The 18,702-nt window shown below is 42.0% G+C and overlaps 1 protein-coding gene across 1 annotated transcript in view; it reads left to right on the forward strand.

The window, feature by feature from the left end:
• The window catches only part of LOC131975012 (zinc finger SWIM domain-containing protein 6-like), a 50,259-nt gene extending 32,624 nt beyond the window's left edge, over positions 1 to 17,635 (forward strand). Inside the window, exons 5-14 of the mRNA XM_059337535.1 lie at positions 274 to 453; positions 1,364 to 1,534; positions 1,666 to 1,812; positions 2,159 to 2,305; positions 3,515 to 3,775; positions 4,768 to 4,903; positions 11,366 to 11,523; positions 11,647 to 11,810; positions 13,284 to 13,365; positions 13,478 to 17,635. Of these exons, the coding sequence (XP_059193518.1) occupies positions 274 to 453; positions 1,364 to 1,534; positions 1,666 to 1,812; positions 2,159 to 2,305; positions 3,515 to 3,775; positions 4,768 to 4,903; positions 11,366 to 11,523; positions 11,647 to 11,810; positions 13,284 to 13,365; positions 13,478 to 14,343 (2,312 nt within the window). The 3' untranslated portion in view covers positions 14,344 to 17,635. The remainder of the gene's footprint in view (positions 1 to 273; positions 454 to 1,363; positions 1,535 to 1,665; positions 1,813 to 2,158; positions 2,306 to 3,514; positions 3,776 to 4,767; positions 4,904 to 11,365; positions 11,524 to 11,646; positions 11,811 to 13,283; positions 13,366 to 13,477) is intronic.
• The last annotated feature ends 1,067 nt before the right edge of the window (positions 17,636 to 18,702 follow it).

An 18,702-nucleotide genomic window follows, 5' to 3' on the forward strand; every position in this document is an offset into this window, starting at 1 on the left:
GTTTTCACAGACTTTTGTATTCCAGTGCAAGATGGCGGCAGAATACAAAATGTGCACTAAAAGAAAAAGAAACAATGTTTTGAATGCTGCACATCTTTGAAAACTGCCTCAAGCTTCCAGTCTTGCATGATAACTGTATTTAGGTTTTTTTAAACCTCAAAAGACACACCTACCTGCATTGTATGAGTCACTGCTGACGTCATCGTCACACACTGGGAAGTAGGGCAGCTAACCAAAGTGTGTGTGTGTTTTTCCTTTTGTGTGGGTGTCCAGGTGCCCTGTGGATGTGCATCGTACTGAACCCCCACTGCAAAGCAGAGCAGAAGTCATCATGGCTGCGCCAGCTGCGCAGATGGAACAGCGTGGACGTCTGCCCCTGGGAGGACGGTAACCACGGCAACGAGCTGCCCAACCTCACCCACTCACTGCCTCAGGGTGCCCATGGCAACCAAGGTTAGAGATTGACAAGTTGTGGATGTCAGTCAATAACATGTTTACTTTGTAATAATGTATTTCAAGGTGAGAGGTGCTACAGTGCATGCAGCATCTGTAAAGATCAGTAGTGAAACCTCTATCACACACATGCAGTGGTGGAAGAAGTATTCAGAGCTTTTACTTTATTAAAAGTACAAATACCACACTGCCGAATTACTCCACTACAAGCAAAAGTCCTGCATGCAAACCTTACTGAAGTAAAACTAAAAAATAATCGGCATCAAAATGTACTTAAAGCATGAAAAGTAAAAGTACTCATTATGCAGAGTGGCCCCACTCAGATTGGTATATACAGTATATGACAAATATATTGTTCGATTATTATTATTACATTTATGTAAGCAGCATTTTTTTAGGTAGGGGTATTTTTAACTACTTAATATACTCTTATGTGGTTAAAGTTATAAATATGCGTATTCATTTTAAATGCTTCATGTTAAATCTAAAGCTAAAGCTGTCAGATAAATGTAGTGGAGTAAGTAAGTATAAAGTTACATAAAATGGAAATACTCAAGTACCTCAAATATTTTACTTTCGTACAGTACATGAGTAAAGTTAAGTTAAGTACTTAGGTACATTCCACCACTGCACACATGTGCATGATTCTGCATGTTTTTGTTTTACTTTTGCTTCACTAAACCTGATTAAAAAAACAATCAACCTGTTGAAGCATTTTCCATGTAGCCCTATCACTTGCAAAGTTCTCCCTCTTTAAGTAATTATGTACCAAAAATGAACATATGTGAACATATAATATGTGTTAAAATTCTCTGGCAAAAAGCAATCAAATGGCCATGCATGTGGGCCTTGCGTGCCTTTTTCTCACCACAAGCTTTAAAATCTTCTCACTCCTTCGTCTCCTCTACAGAGATGCGCCCCCACAGGACTGTGTTCACACGGGCCATTGAGGCCTGTGACCTGCACTGGCAGGACCGACATCTCCAGCACATTATCGCCAGTGACCTCTATGCCAACTACTGTTACCATGACAACCAGGAGGGCTCCCTCTTTGACACCCGCGGCTGGCCCCTGTGGCACGGTGAGTCTGTGTGTATGTAGGTGTGTGTGAGCGCATGTGTCAGATGAGTTATTTATACACAAAAGGTTGGCTTGAGAATGTATAGCAGCCAGTGGAAGAATATTGGAGTTAAAACTTCGTCTTTTCCTCAGAACATGTACCAACGGCGTGTGCCAGGGTGGACGCTCTGCGTTCGCACGGTTACCCAAGAGAAGCCCTCCGACTGGCCATCGCCGTGGTGAACACATTACGACGGCAACAGCAGAGGCAACTGGAGCACTTCCGCCGACACAAGAAAGGTGAAATTCGTTTGTTTTTTTAATCCATTTTCAACCATTCTCACAAATTCAGCTATTATACATAAAAACAGCACAAGATACCCTGTAAAATCAAGGAGAAATAATAAAAGGGTGCACAACTTCTTCAAGTCCTCCAGCTGTTAAGCTTGTTTTTACGTTTATGGAAGCTGTAGTAATTAATTTTCAGTAGAACTGTTCACTTTTTTAGTTTTTTTTCTTTTCAGCTGTTCTGTTTAGTGAAGGCCATTGATTAATACAATAAAGTGTTCTAAAGTACACCGTTTTGACATTGTGATAACAGCATCCCTTTGCTAACTACGTCTTTATCTGCTTTGTCTTGTCTCAGAGTTGCTCCATAAAGGCCATACCTCCATAACCAACATGGAGGGCTGGGTGGGACACCCCCTGGACCCCATCGGTACCCTGTTCAGCACCCTGACAGAGTCGGGACGAGGGGGAGAGGAGGGTTCCAACATCTGCTTAGACCTCTCAGGTACTGCTGACTTTCAGTAACTGGCAGTGTCAATAAAACAAATGTATACATGAATACAGCGCTGGTTTTATAGAAGCATATGAAACAATAGATTTTGAGCCACCACAAATCCAAAAGGATCATACTGTAAGGTTTGTCTATTCTCTCTTAGTACCTTTATACTTGAACTTGAAGGGCACGCACCTTTCCGATTTGAGGGGGCGTCCATGTGAATTTTCCCAGTCCGGAGCTAATTTTTCAATTTATTCCAACACCACATGGATGCACAACAAATGCCCTATCTAGTAATTTCAATGAAAGTGAAAAATAATTCCTGCATCCTCCCCGTAATTCGGATCCTCTTTAAAGTTTAATGGGTTTTTCTTTGGCCCTTGCTTCACCCTTCCACCAAGTTTCATAAAATCAGGCCACTAGTTTTCCTGAAACAAACCGCACCAAAAACATAACCTCCTTGTCAGAGGTAACTATATGATTTCTATATGATATATATGCTGTATAATAACAAACTATACACATGGTAACATAATTATCACATACCAAACAGTGCTACAAAAAAACATTTTATAAAATGAACAGGGCTATAATCATGGAAGACAAATTTCACAAACATCTGTATTTAGACACAGATGTTTTTAAAATTTAAATTTTCAAAGTGCTGTATATTGTTGACAGGGGTTGATTGATACGGGAGGTCAAAAAACTTGATTTATCCTCCCATCCCAGCCTTGTTCGCTACAGTTTAAGTCTATGTAGTTGCATAATAAGACATATTTTTCGGGTGTTCAATATTTCTCCACTTACATTAGCATACATATGTTAAAAAGCGTAGTTTAGATTCACCTTCAGTGTCTTTGTCTTATCTTATCATGCCTCCTCTTGTGTTTTTTCAATTCTCCTCTCCTACGCTCCGCGATCGCTCTGTCCCTCATTGCCTCCTCTGCTCACAGAAATAGCCCTCTCCTCTGAGGTAGAGAAGAGAACAGAAGAATGCTCCTGAGGCGTTGATCTTTATTTTGGATGGTCGCTGGGTTCAGACCTTTCCTGTGTGACTGACACAGTGGTTTTCCATAGGAGACAGGCTCATCTAGTGTCCAAAACCTCAGAGAATAACACAGACATTGACTACCACTTTATTCCCACTCACTTTCCTTTGTTTCAGCTTGCTTTCTCCTCATCTAACTCTCAGTTTTCTCTTTTTTTTTGTCACAGACTGCTCTAGTGTTGTAAGCCGAGCAGAGCTCCAGCGAATGCCCGTGCAGCGATTACTAGGAGACGGTGAATCGTACGTGGCGCTGGCGGTGGAGACGGCTCTGATCGGCTTAGGGCAGCAGCGGGTGATGCCTGATGGGCTGTATGCTCAAGAGAAGGTGTGTCGCAATGAAGAGCAGCTATTGGCTAAGCTGCAGGAAGTGGAACTGGACGACTCCCTGGTCAAAATCTTCCGTAAACAGGCCGTCTTTCTGCTAGAAGGTGAGGGAGCTGACAGATATTTCACCCTTATTGTCCCTCTATGTCTCCCAGCAGCGTCTACACACACACAGACACACATAGACACGCCTCCTCTCTTTCTTTTCTCTCCCTCCCACGCACCAAGATCCTACACATTCTTGCTAAAACAGGAAAAAACACATTGGACTCTGTCTCACTATTTATTATCCTTTCATTTTGTGGTGCAAATAGAGGCCGGGCTGCCCTGAGCCAGACCAAAATGAGCTCTTTACACAGTAACACCAGGGGTATTGTGTCAGCACACACATGCGTGCACACACAACAGTGTGTACATTTACAGGACTGGGGCTGGAGCAGAATGAGGTTTGGTTATGGGAAAGGGAGGAGGAGGAGGAGGAGGAGGGGGAAGGTGGCACATCCTGAAGGGCTCGGTCCAGTCAAACTCCACCCAAACCCCAGCCATGCCTCGGCCCCGGCGCGACCACCCACCTTTGGCTCCGTTACTAATAGAGCACCAGGCTCCGAGGCCTCTGCGGGCCCCTGGAGGCTGCAGCCGCGCCACTGTGTGATGTGGTCTGTGGCTTAGGAGCCTGTTGGGGTTTAAAATAACCCACCAGAGACGAGGGGAAGTGCAGGAAGAGATGAGGGGGAGGGAAGGGAGAGAGTGCAAGTCTACACACACACACACACACACACACACACACACACGACCATATGGTTTTTGACGTCACAGTTTGTTTTAATGCTGCGTGGCTTTGCCTCTTCCTGCCTGGGAGGGAGAAGTCACCCCTCAGTGAGCTATAGAAAAAGCACAACTCAATATACAACAAAATAAAAATTCACTTTCACTATCTTTTTATACAGCATATATCATAGAGACCCGTACTATATCATAACATTTATTGGCCTGATGGGACTGATAATTGTTTTACTGGTGACTTTCCTCCACCTCTTTGTTCCATAATTAAAAACAGCCGCCCCTTTTTTTGTGTTTCCTCTCTTTTTCCGAGCAGCTGGTCCGTACTCTGGCCTGGGAGAGATCGTCCACAGAGAGAGTGTTCCCATGCACACCTTCGCCCGCTATCTCTTTACCTCTCTCCTACCTCACGACGCTGAACTGGCGTACAAAATTGCACTGAGAGCCATGCGGTAGGTCTTAAGCGTGTGCATGTGTGCTTGTGTGTGCATTGCTGTAATCATGTTGAAACCTTGTAAATCACTTTTTATTGATTTTCATTTGAAGATTTAAATGCTGATCTCCGGATTAAGAAAATCCTCCCAAGTTTGGGCTAATGGAGCCTTTTAAAAAATTACAACGGAAAACTCTTAAACATAGAGTGGTTACTCACAAAATATGTCTGTTTCTCTAAAGCGGGGACTAAAACCTCAAACTTGCTGTAATCATCTGACCTGTTTCATAACTTTTGATGATTGTGTTCAGAGATCAGGTTTTGACATTGAAACAGGAGGATCAGATTCAGATTTGTCCAGATTCCAACTCTGAAACTTGTAAAAATATAAAAGCGTGATCTCTTTTTTTTTTTTATGCAGACTAGTACATGCTCTCCCAGACAGTAAACCAGCCTCCATTGCTGAATCATGCTTATTATAAGAGGATTTTAGGGATGCAAGGAGGGTCAAAAGAGAGAAAGATAGAGCACTTTGTCTGTTTTTGGGGCTCTGTCCTGTTTGTGGATCTGACTGTGCGTTTTCCATGTGATCTCTCTATATTAAGCCCCTGTGTGTATTCATCTGTGGACAATGTGTACATGTGTATGTGTGTTAATCAGTCTGCGCTGCTGTGTTTTGATGTTGTGACTAGTGGGAGCTGGATCAGTGAATATTAATTACATTAATGAGAGTGTAATTAGTGTGGCTGTAATGAGGAGGAAGCACACACACCACACACACACACATGCAGGGCCAACAGGGAGAGGGCAGTGTGGGGAAGATGTTTGTTGTGTTTCTACAAAGCTTCTCAGAGTCCATCGCTGAGAAACTGGCAAATGATTAGTGAATGAATGAGAGTTTTTTTCTGGCTCGTACCATTGTGTGTCACAGTCGGAAAAACGGAGAACAAAAGGACAACAAACGCTTCATTCACACTTTCCTCCAGTTAACCAGTTAGGAGGCGTCTGGAATTAAAATAACGTGCGTAAAAAACCAAAACAACACAGTTGGCTTTCTCATTGAGGGACCGTGTGGTTTCAAGGTTGCACATCCAACCGCTGAGTGTCCCCTCCTTGCCTCTAAACCCAAGTCCCAAACCTGTTTTCCCTGAGTCAGCCACTCCCCTCCCTCCTTCGCTACTTCCCTTCACCTTCCCCGTTTCCTCCCCTCACCTCCTCCATCCTCACTCCTGTGGTGTGAAACCGGCGATTTAGAATAATATGGCCACTTATGGGTGCTCCTGGGAGCCAGGGGTGTCTACTCAGCACATAATGAATGTGTGTAATGTAGCGTAGTGTAATATGATAGCATATACCTTCCCGCTCCCACGGGACGGCGGACAGTTAAATATAGAGGAGGAGGTAAAGGAACCAGGGCTATTTTAATGGACCCATTATAACACTATCATTGATACAAGGAGAGGGAGAAAGTCTAGCTGTCTCGCTCATTTACACACACACACACACACACACACACACACACTTTCTCCTTCCACTTGCTCTTTCTCTATTCGTCTTCTTCTTCTTCACAGTTGCTTTTTTTTTCAGACTGCCTCCTTACACAAATGCATATCCAGTATTTTAAAGTGTGTATGTGTGTGTGTGTTTATCCGCTGCGCATGAAGTTAATTAAAGCGTGTGAGAGCAGCATATGCTGTGAGATGGCTTGGTGTGAGCGGCCAACACAAAAACAGAGGAGCTGCCTACTGGTTCACGGGCTGCCCAGAATTTAGCTGCAGCCACAGAAGAAGAAGAAGAAGAAGAAGCTTGCTGCCTCTCCGGAGACTGTCCTTATTGCAACTCTTTGGAAGCCAAAGACACAAATCCCTGCCGCCTGTTATCATATGAGATTTCCATATGAGATACGAGTATTCCAATGCTAATGAATGTAGATCCGCACTGTAATCCACAACCTTTGATCCTCTGCATAATCCATAAACTTTGAATATACAGCGCTGTATATCATAAATGCACACTGAGGATAGCATAATGCAATGACAAACCAATGACCCTCACAGGCATCTGACATCCTTTTTCTTTATGTTATGTCAACCTGTGTAACCTTATGCAGTCTGGAAGGACCCCTAAAACAATTCAGTAATTAAAAAAAAGATATATCTTCATCATTTTAACATGCAAATGTTTACATGAAAAAGCCAGCCTTCAAATTAAAGGCACAGTTCACCCACAAATGAGAAATCCATTTTTTCTCTCTTACCTGTAGTGCTGTTTATCAATCCAGATTGTTTTGGTGTGATGGCAGAAATTTGGAAATATTAATTGTTGGGATGGCTGCCTTCTTTCAATTATACTGGAACAATTTGGCACTCAGCTTGTGGTGCTCAAAGTGTCAAAAAAAGACTTAAAAACTCAACACCATTCTCTAAAACTACTGCACTTTCACTATAGATACCCCAGTGGTAAAAAATCAAACCATTTGATATAATAATACTAATAATAAATTACTGTGTAATAAAATAAAATAAGTAAAAAACTTTTTTATTTTTTATTTTAAAGATATTTTAAAGGCATTTTCAGTAGTGACAGAGACAGAGCAGAAAGGGGAGAGAGAGGCATGCAGCAAAGGGCTGCAGGCCAGACCTGAACCTGAGTCTCGAGGGACAGGGACTCTACCAATGATCCACCGGGACGCCCCAAAATATATTTTTATATTTTTTTACAAAAGTAAAATAAAATGAAACATTTTACAACAAAAGAGCAATTAAACAGTAAAACAGTGCGTAGTTGTGAGTACAAATTATCATTGTTTAAGTGTGTATAACTTAATATCTTTATGCATGTTTATGTTTTAGTTTAAGTGAACAATTACTGTACATGCACCTCAGTCTTAGAAAATCTTATTACTCTCTGTGCTCATAAAACTTGTGCAGAACCTCTTGAAAAGAAAAAGAAAAAGCTTAATATTTGAACTATTTTCCTAGATTACTGAGAAGTGAGATTTTTGAGATAGTTACCTGACAGTGAGGACACTGTGATGAAGTACACTACTGTGTCGAAAACAATGCTTCACCCAAAGCAGATGCAATTTCAAGCATCCAAGACACTTAAGAGGAGTGGGGTAAAATGAGGGGTTCCGTCTCAGGGTCATGTATGACTTGATCCCTCCTGTCAGACATTGTGAAGGTTTCCAACTTTGAGTTTGTGTATAGAGTGGAGGTCTTCCAGCGGATGTGACACTTGGCTGATAGATGTGTGCTTGATAGATTATAAAAGTGAAGGGTGTTTACAGTCGGAGGGGGAAAGGAGCATGAGGTAGAGAGGTCAGTCGTCCTGGTGATGCTGACCAGAACTCCCAGAGGGCCTCAGGATTTAGGTAAAGCCTGGCAGGGCTGCTTTTTATCAACGTCTCGTTATTCTTTTTCTCGCTTTCACTTGTTTTACATCTTCCCATATGTGAATTTGAAAGTGTTAGATTCAGTGTGTATGTGCTACTTCAGGGTACTGAATTGGAAAAAGCTTCATTTTTGCTATTATGTTTTCAAGGTTAGATTATGCTGCTGGAGTTTGAATATACTGGTGTTTCATCTGCACAATCACTCACGTGATCCAAAAATCTCTCAAGATTGGAAGTGAAACAATCCTGCCATCAGATTTGCCTGTCTCTATTTTCTTTTGGGATAATGTCATTATGTTCAATTGATCCTTTCTGTTGACTGAACAGCAAATCCGTTGAAACCTACCTTCAGCTAAATACAGTACAAAGAGAAGATATCTAATGCTCAAACTAAGAATCTATTGGGGTTTTTTTCCCAAATATATACACTCATTCTGAATTCAATGCATTGTGTTTTTATTTAAGTCTCACACAGCATCCCAACTTTTCTGGAATAAGGGTTGTAGCAAGCTTTAAATAATCACAATCATAACAAACAATCAAAGTTAAAATTAACAGCTGCTAAAATAAACAAAGGGACAATATATATTGATTGTTGTGAGTATAAAGAAATCCGTATACTTTTTTCATATAATTGTGTTTATAGTGACAATTTTGAAGAGATGTATAGAAGGCTTCGAGAGACTAGAAATTTGTGGTTAAAGTACCTCAAAAGGGCTTGAATGATATATAATCCACCGAATCTACCTAAACTAAAACCACAAGTTCTTCCTAAACATCTGATTACCCGACTGTCTCCACTGATTATATGGCATATGTCCTCTGTGCTCCCTCCTCATCGTCACCCTTGAATATTTCTGATTTGATAAGTATTGCTGTGTCGCTTTCAGACGTGACAGGGTGCTACAGTGCTACAGGACCCGTTTGACACCACAGCTGCCCCCCTCCCCCTCCCCCGCCCTCTGCTTCACACAGGGATTGATTGCCTCTTCCAGCTCACTGTTACTGTTTTATATATCACTGATAGTACACATTTATACCCACACATGGCAGCGCTGTAAAGATATATGAGTTTAATTTGATGTTTTAGGCACACTTGACATTGAGTGGATAGTTTCTATAGTGTTATTGCATAGAGAGGATGATCATGTTTATAACCGGCGTGCACGGTGTTACAGAACGCACCCATAGCAGGGAAACACGGTTCCTCTTGTGTTTGGATTGGATGCTTCAGAGCAGTCCATTAGGATTTTTTAGGATCGTTTATTTTGCTTCTCATGGAACAATAGCCCAGTATGGATTTTCCTCCCAACATTTTGAGGAGGTTATTTTTCAGCAACCCAGGCCTCTCAAGCTCCAATCCAATGGAGGCCTCTGGCTCTCTGGTGAAAACCAAACAAAGACAGGAATGTTGATGAGGCCTCCATCTTTACCCAGGGAACTTTTTTTTTCTTGCTTTGCTACACCCCAGGAATCTTCCAGAAGGCCCCAGTGTGGTGGAAGCTTTTAGCAGCTCTTTAGATGTGTGGAGCGAACCCGGCTGTTGCTAAGGCGTCCAAACATCTCCATTTTACACCAAGTGTCAGCATTCACATTCGCACGCATCTCCACTGCGTTTCTGTCACCTTCTCTCTCTCCCAGAGACGAGCCCTGCTTGTGCCCTCTTGGGCAAAAAAACCTTGTGAAGAAGAGGCTGTTTTTGTGCATGCCTTCACTCAGGTGGCAACAGTATCACATGCACTTTGCTCTGAAATTGAAACTGGCATTTAGCATCACATTGCTTTTACCGGGCCGCTTTGATGTGTTTTCAAAAGGGCAGGTGTGTGTGTGTGTCTATCTGAGCGTGTGTGTGCATGCATGCGTGTGTGTGGCTCTTTTCATTCATGTGTGTCGGTATTTGTTTGATGTGTGTCCAGCCTTACGGGGCTGGAAGGTGAATTCCTTAATTTCCCCATGGACTCAATTAGCTTTGTGATTGGCTGAGACAAGGCCAGGTTGTGCTGTCTTCTGAAGGAAAGAAGACCTTTGAAACTGAGGTGGTAGCGGAGGGAAGAGGAGTGAAGCAGAATAGGAGATGAGCCGGCCACAGTGGTAATGGTGGTGCTGCTCGTGGTGCCGCTTGTGAAGACTTGGCCCTGTCAGTGTTATTATAATGAGAGAGACAGAAACTAGTGAAGCCCCTACATCCACTAGCAGGTGTTGCGCGGCTCTGACTTCATTATGACCAATTAGAGTGAAGAAAATACTAATTATACCTTGGTTTCTAGGTGATTAAATACTAGGTTGGAAGTAAATTGCAGGGATAGGCTAACTCTAATCCCCCTGTGATCACTAAAGTCATTTTCATTTTGAAGTCACTTTCAGACCATCATAATGAAGACTTTTTCTGTCTGTACAGTAGTTCTGTCTGTCTGATTTCTCTGTGATTCTTATGATTTGTGGACCTTTGGTCTCTCTGATTATCATTCTCTCTCTTTCTGTGCCACTCTGTGTTTCTCATCCCCACCTCTTTCTTTTTCGTACTCTGGCAAATGCTCATTAAATATGATTATTTGAAGTATTCTAAAAACTTTTATATCACGTATCTTACACGCAACTACAAGGAACTTTCATCTGGGCCCCTGTGGACAAAGACCCAGTGCCTGAAATGGGCCAGTACTCAAGAGTACTTCAGATTTTTGTCCACATTAGCCCCCTTACTTTTAATTGTTATTACTAGTATTATTTATAGCCAGATATTCATACCAAATTAGCCTATACATTATGATTTACTGGGAGAAACCAAGCAATATTATGTAAAATCAGAAATTCAGCACCCCCATATAGCCTTTGTTTCATAGCCACAGTGTGACAATTCAACTGCGTTATTGTGAGTGACAGGCATTAACAATAATAACTACATAGAAATAGCCATTCCTCTCACTGATGGTCTTTCTTGCTTATGTAGGTCATACAGAGGCGTCAGTATTAAACCGAGACTGTTTCATAACCAGTTAAAAGTTTCTTGATGTTTTTATTGAAGTTAATTGTTTTCTGCAGAAAATAGGTACTTTGTTCTGATTTTCTGATGTTCTGTTTCTCCGTCAGGTTGCCAGTGTTGGAGTCGACGGCCTCGTCTGGTGACCTGTCACGACCCCACCACATCGTGTCCGTGGTGCCCAACCGCTACCCGCGCTGGTTCACCCTGAGCCACATAGAGTCTCAGCAGTGTGAGCTGGCCTCCACCATGCTCACTGCTGCCAAAGGTGCATACATATATTTGCAAATACACCCAGGAACAGACACAGATATATATATATAATTTACTGTATGTTAGTTTAGACACATATAATCTTAGTCTAAAGCATCCTCTGCATGTACCCCTTTAGGTGACAGTCGCAGGCTAGAGACAGTCCTGGAGTCCATCCAGAAAAACATCCACTCCTCGTCTCACATCTTCAAACTGGCACAAGATGCATTCAAGATCGCCACTCTGATGGACAGTCTGCCTGACATCACACTTCTCAAAGTCTCTCTGGAGCTGGGACTGCAGGTACGTAAACATGCGCAACATGCTTACGACTTACTTTTTCTTTCTTTTTTTTTTTACAAAGATACGTAAATTATCTTTAAACCATATGGATACAGCTTATAAACTAGAAAAAAACTGTCTGAAAAAAATGTGAATATGATTGTACAAGTTGCTGAAACTGGGAAAAAAAACTGGAATAAAAAGTAATAAATGGGTGCCACTTTATATTTATGCGTACCTTTTTAGAAGGTTTTCAGGTTAGGTTGTAAATTTTTATGCATGTGTACATCAGTTTGCTCATTTTTACGTTTCAGCAGAATCATTGCAACAAGCTCCAACACAAGGCCTCCATCTTTCCTTTTGCAGCTATGGAGAAATGATTGAAGCTGCCTTCAAGTGCAGTTCGAAATGTCAAGGTCATAAAAATGCTCTGGAAAACAGTAGTTGTTAATTATAAAGTCTGCTTTTGTTCCATTGAGGTATTAAAGTTCACAACATGATTTCACACAAATGGGTCTTTTAAGTGACACTCCCACACCACCGCACGACCCTGCGGCTGACCGCAGTATTGCCTGATTTGGTGTGAATGCAGCCTTTTACAGAGAAATCTTACAGCTTTAGAGGATGAAATCGACTCCACTATTCATACAATAATGGTTCACTAATGTTGAGATCTGTTTGGTCCATGGAAGGACTTTTTTTCTGGTGTTGGCATTATCATCTGGGAATATGGGAACATCATTAGGGAACAGTATTTGCACTATAAAGTGCACTCGTTCCTGTTGAATGGCTCTATATTCCATTATACGACCATGTAGCGTGATCATCAGGCCTCATGACTCCCATGAGATATCTATTGAAACCATTACTGATCCAACTATGTATCATTTAGCTTTGTGAAAATGTAAACATGTCTGTATTTTTGAGAAAGGGTTGGATACAAGTGATCATGAAACCGGTTTAAAGCTGCCACTTCATTGTTTTTGCACAACATTTTAATATAAATGTCTCCTTGCAGTTGTTTTGATTGTGTAATTGGATTTTGTACAAATTATAAAACAACAAAAGGTGCTAGAATGCGTTGTTGAATAGCTCCTTAACATTTACAAAAAAAACCCTGTACTGCTGTAATTAATCAAGCTGATCTTGAACAGACCACATTCTTTTTAACGTCCCCATACCTCCCATTGTATAAGTACGCACTTGAGGCTTTGTCATCGTCTTAGAATAAAATGTGTAGTGAAAAAGGAAAGATGGAGTATCTTTGATGACGAATCAACCACAGAAAAATAAGCCCTTTAATGAATTTTTAAAAACTTTTTTCCTTTACAGATCTTCAACAATACTGTTTTATAAAATGTTCCCAACAGTCCTCAGTCCTCATATTTCAGTGACCTTGTGCATTTTTGTTCCAAGTTAAAGATTTTGACGTTCTTTAAAGCATTTCCTCTACAGCTCACCTGTCATTCCTCATTTCTTTTCTGTCCTCCTTAGGTAATGAGAATAACTCTGTCAACATTAAACTGGAGGAGGAGAGAGATGGTTCGTTGGTTAGTCACATGTGCCACTGAAGTGGGTAAGTTCACCTGGCAACTTAAGTCTTTCTGTTTGATTGTTTGAAGACGAACTTGATCTAATCACTTAATCTTCCAACTTTCTTGTCATTCTGTCCCTTCTGTGTCTGCTAGGTGTTTACGCACTGGACAGCATCATGCAGAGCTGGTTCACCCTCTTCACCCCCACAGAAGCCACCAGTATCGTGGCCACCACTGTCATGTCCAACAGCACCATCGTCCGCCTCCACCTAGACTGCCACCAGCAGGAGAACCTGGCTTCATCCGCCCGCACCCTCGCCCTGCAGTGCGCCATGAAGGACCCCCAGAACTGCGCCCTCTCTGCTCTTACACTCTGTGAAAAGGACCACATTGCCTTCGAGACAGCCTACCAGATTGTACTGGATGCGGCGGCGACAGGGATGAGCTACACACAGCTGTTCACTATAGCACGCTACATGGAACACCGCGGTTACCCGATGAGGGCGTATAAACTGGCGACGTTAGCCATGGCTCACCTGAACCTCAGTTACAACCAGGACACACACCCGGCCATCAACGACGTGCTCTGGGCCTGCGCGCTCAGCCACTCGCTGGGGAAGAACGAGCTAGCCGCCGTTATCCCCCTGGTGGTCAAGAGCGTAAAGTGCGCCACCGTGCTCTCTGACATTTTGCGGCGGTGCACGCTGACCACGCCGGGCATGGTGTCGGCGCTGCACAGCCGCAGGAACTCTGTGAAGCTCATGTCCCTGGACAAGGCGCCGCTCAGGCAGCTGCTGGACGCAACCATCGGGGCCTACATCAACACCACGCACTCGCGGCTCACACACATCAGCCCGCGCCACTACAGCGAGTTCATCGAGTTCTTGGGCAAGGCCCGGGAGACTTTCATGATGGCTCACGACGGACACATTCAGTTCACCCAGTTCATAGACAACCTGAAACAGATCTACAAGGGCAAAAAGAAACTAATGATGCTGGTGAGGGAGAGGTTCGGCTGAGGGCGAGGCCGGGGGTCGCCAGAAGCTCCCACTCTAGTACTTTTCTATTAACTTGAGTCTGCCTTTTGAACTTCTTTTGGACTTATAAAATAGAGAAGTAAAAAGAGGGATGTGACTTGTAGAATGAAGCAAAAAGAGAAAGGAAAAGATGACAAAAAAATCAACAGAGCCACACGCGGTATTATTGTTCTTGCTGTTGTTATTGTTATAAACATTATTACTATTATTATTATTAATAATATTATTACTACTATGTGTACAGAAGTGTTTTTATTTTTCAGAAGAGAGGAAATTTGTCACGTTGTGAATGTTGTGTGTATTTCTCTACATGTGTGCGAGAGGAAAATGAAAAGTGAAATGGCTTTTTTTTTTATTTTCGTTCTTTTATTTTTTTATGATTTAGGACATCTTTTCCCCCCTTTTTCAGTGTATATTGAGTTATATGTTGTCAAGTGGCTGAAGCCCTTCTTCAATAGCGCTCATGTAAAAACATAAAAGAAGAAGAAGAAGAAGAAGAAAAAAAACTACGTCTCGGCATCCTCAAAGAGAAACTAAGGCTTTAAACCACACAGAGCACCTCCCTCTGCCCAGGTCCTCACCGGCGGGCGCTGGGCAGCACTGCACAGTTTAGCTCGGCTCGGCACAGCTTGGGTTAGCACTGACAGAAAGCCGCCATCAGCATTTCTTTAGACACAGCAGCGGTAGCAGCAGCAGCAGCAGCAGCAGCACTTGAGCAGCCATTAGTTTTCTCTGGGCCCCAGGCATTAGCTTCATTACACACAACAATGCTCTTAGCTAACTCGTGTTGTTGTTATTGTTGTAATCGTCCCCACCTCCATAATGAGTACCTGTTTAAGACGGTATTCAGGCGCTACAGTGATGGCACATTACACAAAGATAATGAGTATTATTGTTACATTAATGTAATGCAGTGCAGCTGTGATTTTTAACAGCCCAAGTTTCACTTAGTAACCGTTGTAGTTGAGTTTTTACGACTTCGATTGCAAAGAAATTGGGACACTGGGTAAAATGTAAATAAAAACACAATGTTTTCTTATTCAGAGTGTATATCAGCAAACTTTAACCTCTTAAAACTCACCTGCCCAGGTAGGTTTAGGGGTAGGGGAAGGGTTAGGATTAGACCAAAATAAATTATGAGCCAAAGCTTAAAACAGAAGGCCAACATGCATGTGTGAGGCTTCATTTGAAAGATACATCTTCTAGTTTCTGCAACTGTGCTTGTTTAGTATGTAGCTAAAACACAACAGAAACAGCTCAAACAAACAAGGTCTAACCTAAGTCTACCCCTATCCCTAACCTCACCTGCTGGCAGGCAGGTGGGTTTTGAGAGGTTCAATTGAATATATGTCACAAAGGATTAGCAAATTATCACATTCTGTTTTATTTGCATCTTAGAAAATGTCCCAACTTTTTTGGTATCAGGGTTGAAGTAGATACCCAGAGGGAGACGACTACCTCATGATACGGTATTGAACCTGCTCCCCTTTTCTTTTCTTTATTTTTTGTTGCTATCATGATTTGTATCCTCTATGATAGCTGGCAGATTTAATTCAACAGGAGAGTCACTAGTGAGACCAAGGTTATGAGGAGATGTGGAGTCAGATTCCTGCTGAGTGTTTCTGCGCTCGGCTCTGCTGTACGTCACCGCCCCGGCATCGGTACTTACACCCCGAAAAAATTGGCCTCAAAGATGTGTCAGTATGTCAGTCCCCTCTCATCTCCAACAGCCACCATTGTACGGTATTTTCAGACTAGGCCAGTGTCATTTCCCTCTGTGCATGTGAATCATAGAAATTAGACTTTCTACTGTTAAAGTTCATTGTGTGGAACCTTCAGTAATTGTCAACCAGAACGTTCTCAGGGATTTCTCTACACAGGAAAAAGGTGGAACAAATGAACGACTGACTACAGGAAAAAAGACAAAAACATGACACAACATGAGCGAGCATTTATTGTACTCTGTATATATGCCATAGTATATGTCTGAATATGGAGGATCTGAAAGTATATGTTAACTAATTTATACAGAGTATTCTATGTAATGTGAAATACTTGAAGCCGCTGTAGTTTGCTCTCTCTCTCTCTCTTTCTCTTTCTCTCGCTCTCTCTTTATGTCTTCTCTTTTTTTCTCTTTCTTTTGTTGAAAACAGAACATATCAGAAGGACTAGGCTGACCTTGTTGACGGCTTTTTGGACTCACAATGCCTCATGTGTTCATACTTGAGACGCTGGATCCTGTCATGAAATGCAGGTTGAGTCAAATTGGTGATGATGAAAAAAACATTGTTGTTCATTCCTGCTGATGAAAGCATAGAAAGGGTGTGGAGGCAGACTACTTCAGGCCATTGGTCGATAAATGTTCGAAAACACAATACAGGACTTGATTATGCATGTAAGCTGTTGCACTAGCCTAGTTTTTCATCCGTGGGAGAAAAAACTGTAACGTGCTTTATACAGGAGCTAATTGGAGATGAATCTGGTTAAAAATCATGTATTATGTGTCCGGCCTTACATGCATTTAAGGACATCTCTTTGCTGATGTTGCATTAATATAACCCTTGACGGAATAACTTAATAGTCGTGCAACTCAACACATTGATAATTATGCACAGGTTCAATCTAGCTAAGATTAAAAATCAAGTCTCCTCCCTTTCATTCACCGCAGAATTTCCAGTGTCTCCTCTGCAATGTTCAGCTGTCCTATCATCACTTGCCTTTTTTATTACCTTCTTTATACGTCTGATTCTTCTTTTTCTGTGCATCTTTTTTCTATCCTGTGTTCATTAAAGATAAAAGCAGCCTTTTCTCTTGCCTTGTCTTAACGCTTTAAAGTAACCAAACAGGAGATCTATCTAACAACCAAACGCGTTCTAAGAGGTGAGAGACAACCCACCTTGGTCCCAGCTTTAGTGTCCTTAATTAGTAAGTGAATGGCTGTGTAACTCATGCTTTAACAAAGCAATTCCTCACGTGTGTTTGGTGAAAAAATACGTTGTCCAGTGTCTCTTGTTCTCTTCAGAAACAATTTCCTCTGAGTCTTTCTAGCTGTTTTTTTTCTTTTTTTTTTTGTTTGTGTAGGAATCTTCTGCTCTCCCATTTTATTTATTACAATGACCCATGTATACATGCTTATGAAATTAAGATTTGATACACCGATATCAATTTATTTATGTAACTAAATCACTGTTTTATAATCTTGTTAATGAGTCAATAATTGATTTTTTTTGTTTTTTGTTTTTTGTTTTAATAAAAGTTAGTTTTTTGAAATGTATATTCACGTCCTCTGCTTTTTGTTTTGCACCCTGACACAGGGAATTTGTTTGTTTGTTTGTTCAGCATTTTTTTTATTGATTTTCCATCAAACCCAACCCCATTTCTTTGCAGCATATATTGGAAAATGGACGTATGTACAAGCACAGGACAGCTGCATTATTCAGATGAAAAAAGGTACCCTTCACTCCGCTCGCACCCCTACAACCATCACAACTCACCTCCTTAAATCAAAATCTTCACAAGAATTTTTATGATTGTCCATTCAAGTGTTAGGATAAAAAAAAGTACAAGGGAAAAATAAAATATAAGGTAGGCAAAAAATAAATTAAATAATCAAAACTCAATAAGTACAATCACAAACTGTTTCTTTTTGTCTGACAAAAGTGTGTCATGGATTGTTATGGGACGCGGCCTGTGAGCTTGACGGCGTATGTTGGTCTGCGTATCAGCGAGCGCCGATCAGTCAGGATCGCTCTCCATCTCCGATCTCCATCAAACAGCGGTGTCAGGAAAAGCCAGAGAGGGATCACTCTTGCTGGCAGCAGCTTTCATGCTGTCATCTGAGGCGAGCTGACGAGGAATATGAAATGTATCAATTGATATTCCCATGGTCTTTGTAGCTTCTGTCAGACAGCCAGGCTCAGCCAACCACAATAACCTGTTTACATGCATCCAACACTGACAGTGGTGCCACAGGATGACTAAATCAGTGTATGTAGTTTGTCAGGTGTGTGTGTTTGTATAGACATGTTTTTGTGCGTGCTCCTTCTTGTTTGCATGCCTGTGTGTGTCTGTCTTCTTGTGAGTGTATGTGTGTGTGTGTGTGTGTGTGTTAAGGCCTTTAGGGAGTGAATAGGAACAGGTGGTAGCTCCAGACTACAGGAGCTCCTGACAGCAGTAAGGTCCCCAGACTCCCAGCCCCTCATTAAACATTGACACAAAAACACTGCAACTGTCTGTGTGTGAACAGTAATGAAGCGCAGACGGCTACACCGGTATACACACTGCAACTTAGCACAGCACGAGCTCTCAGTCCGCGTCTGTGTGTGTGTGTGTGTGTGTGTG

The sequence above is a fragment of the Centropristis striata genome, chromosome 7 (assembly GCF_030273125.1).
Source record: "Centropristis striata isolate RG_2023a ecotype Rhode Island chromosome 7, C.striata_1.0, whole genome shotgun sequence".
Lineage (NCBI taxonomy): Eukaryota > Metazoa > Chordata > Actinopteri > Perciformes > Serranidae > Centropristis > Centropristis striata.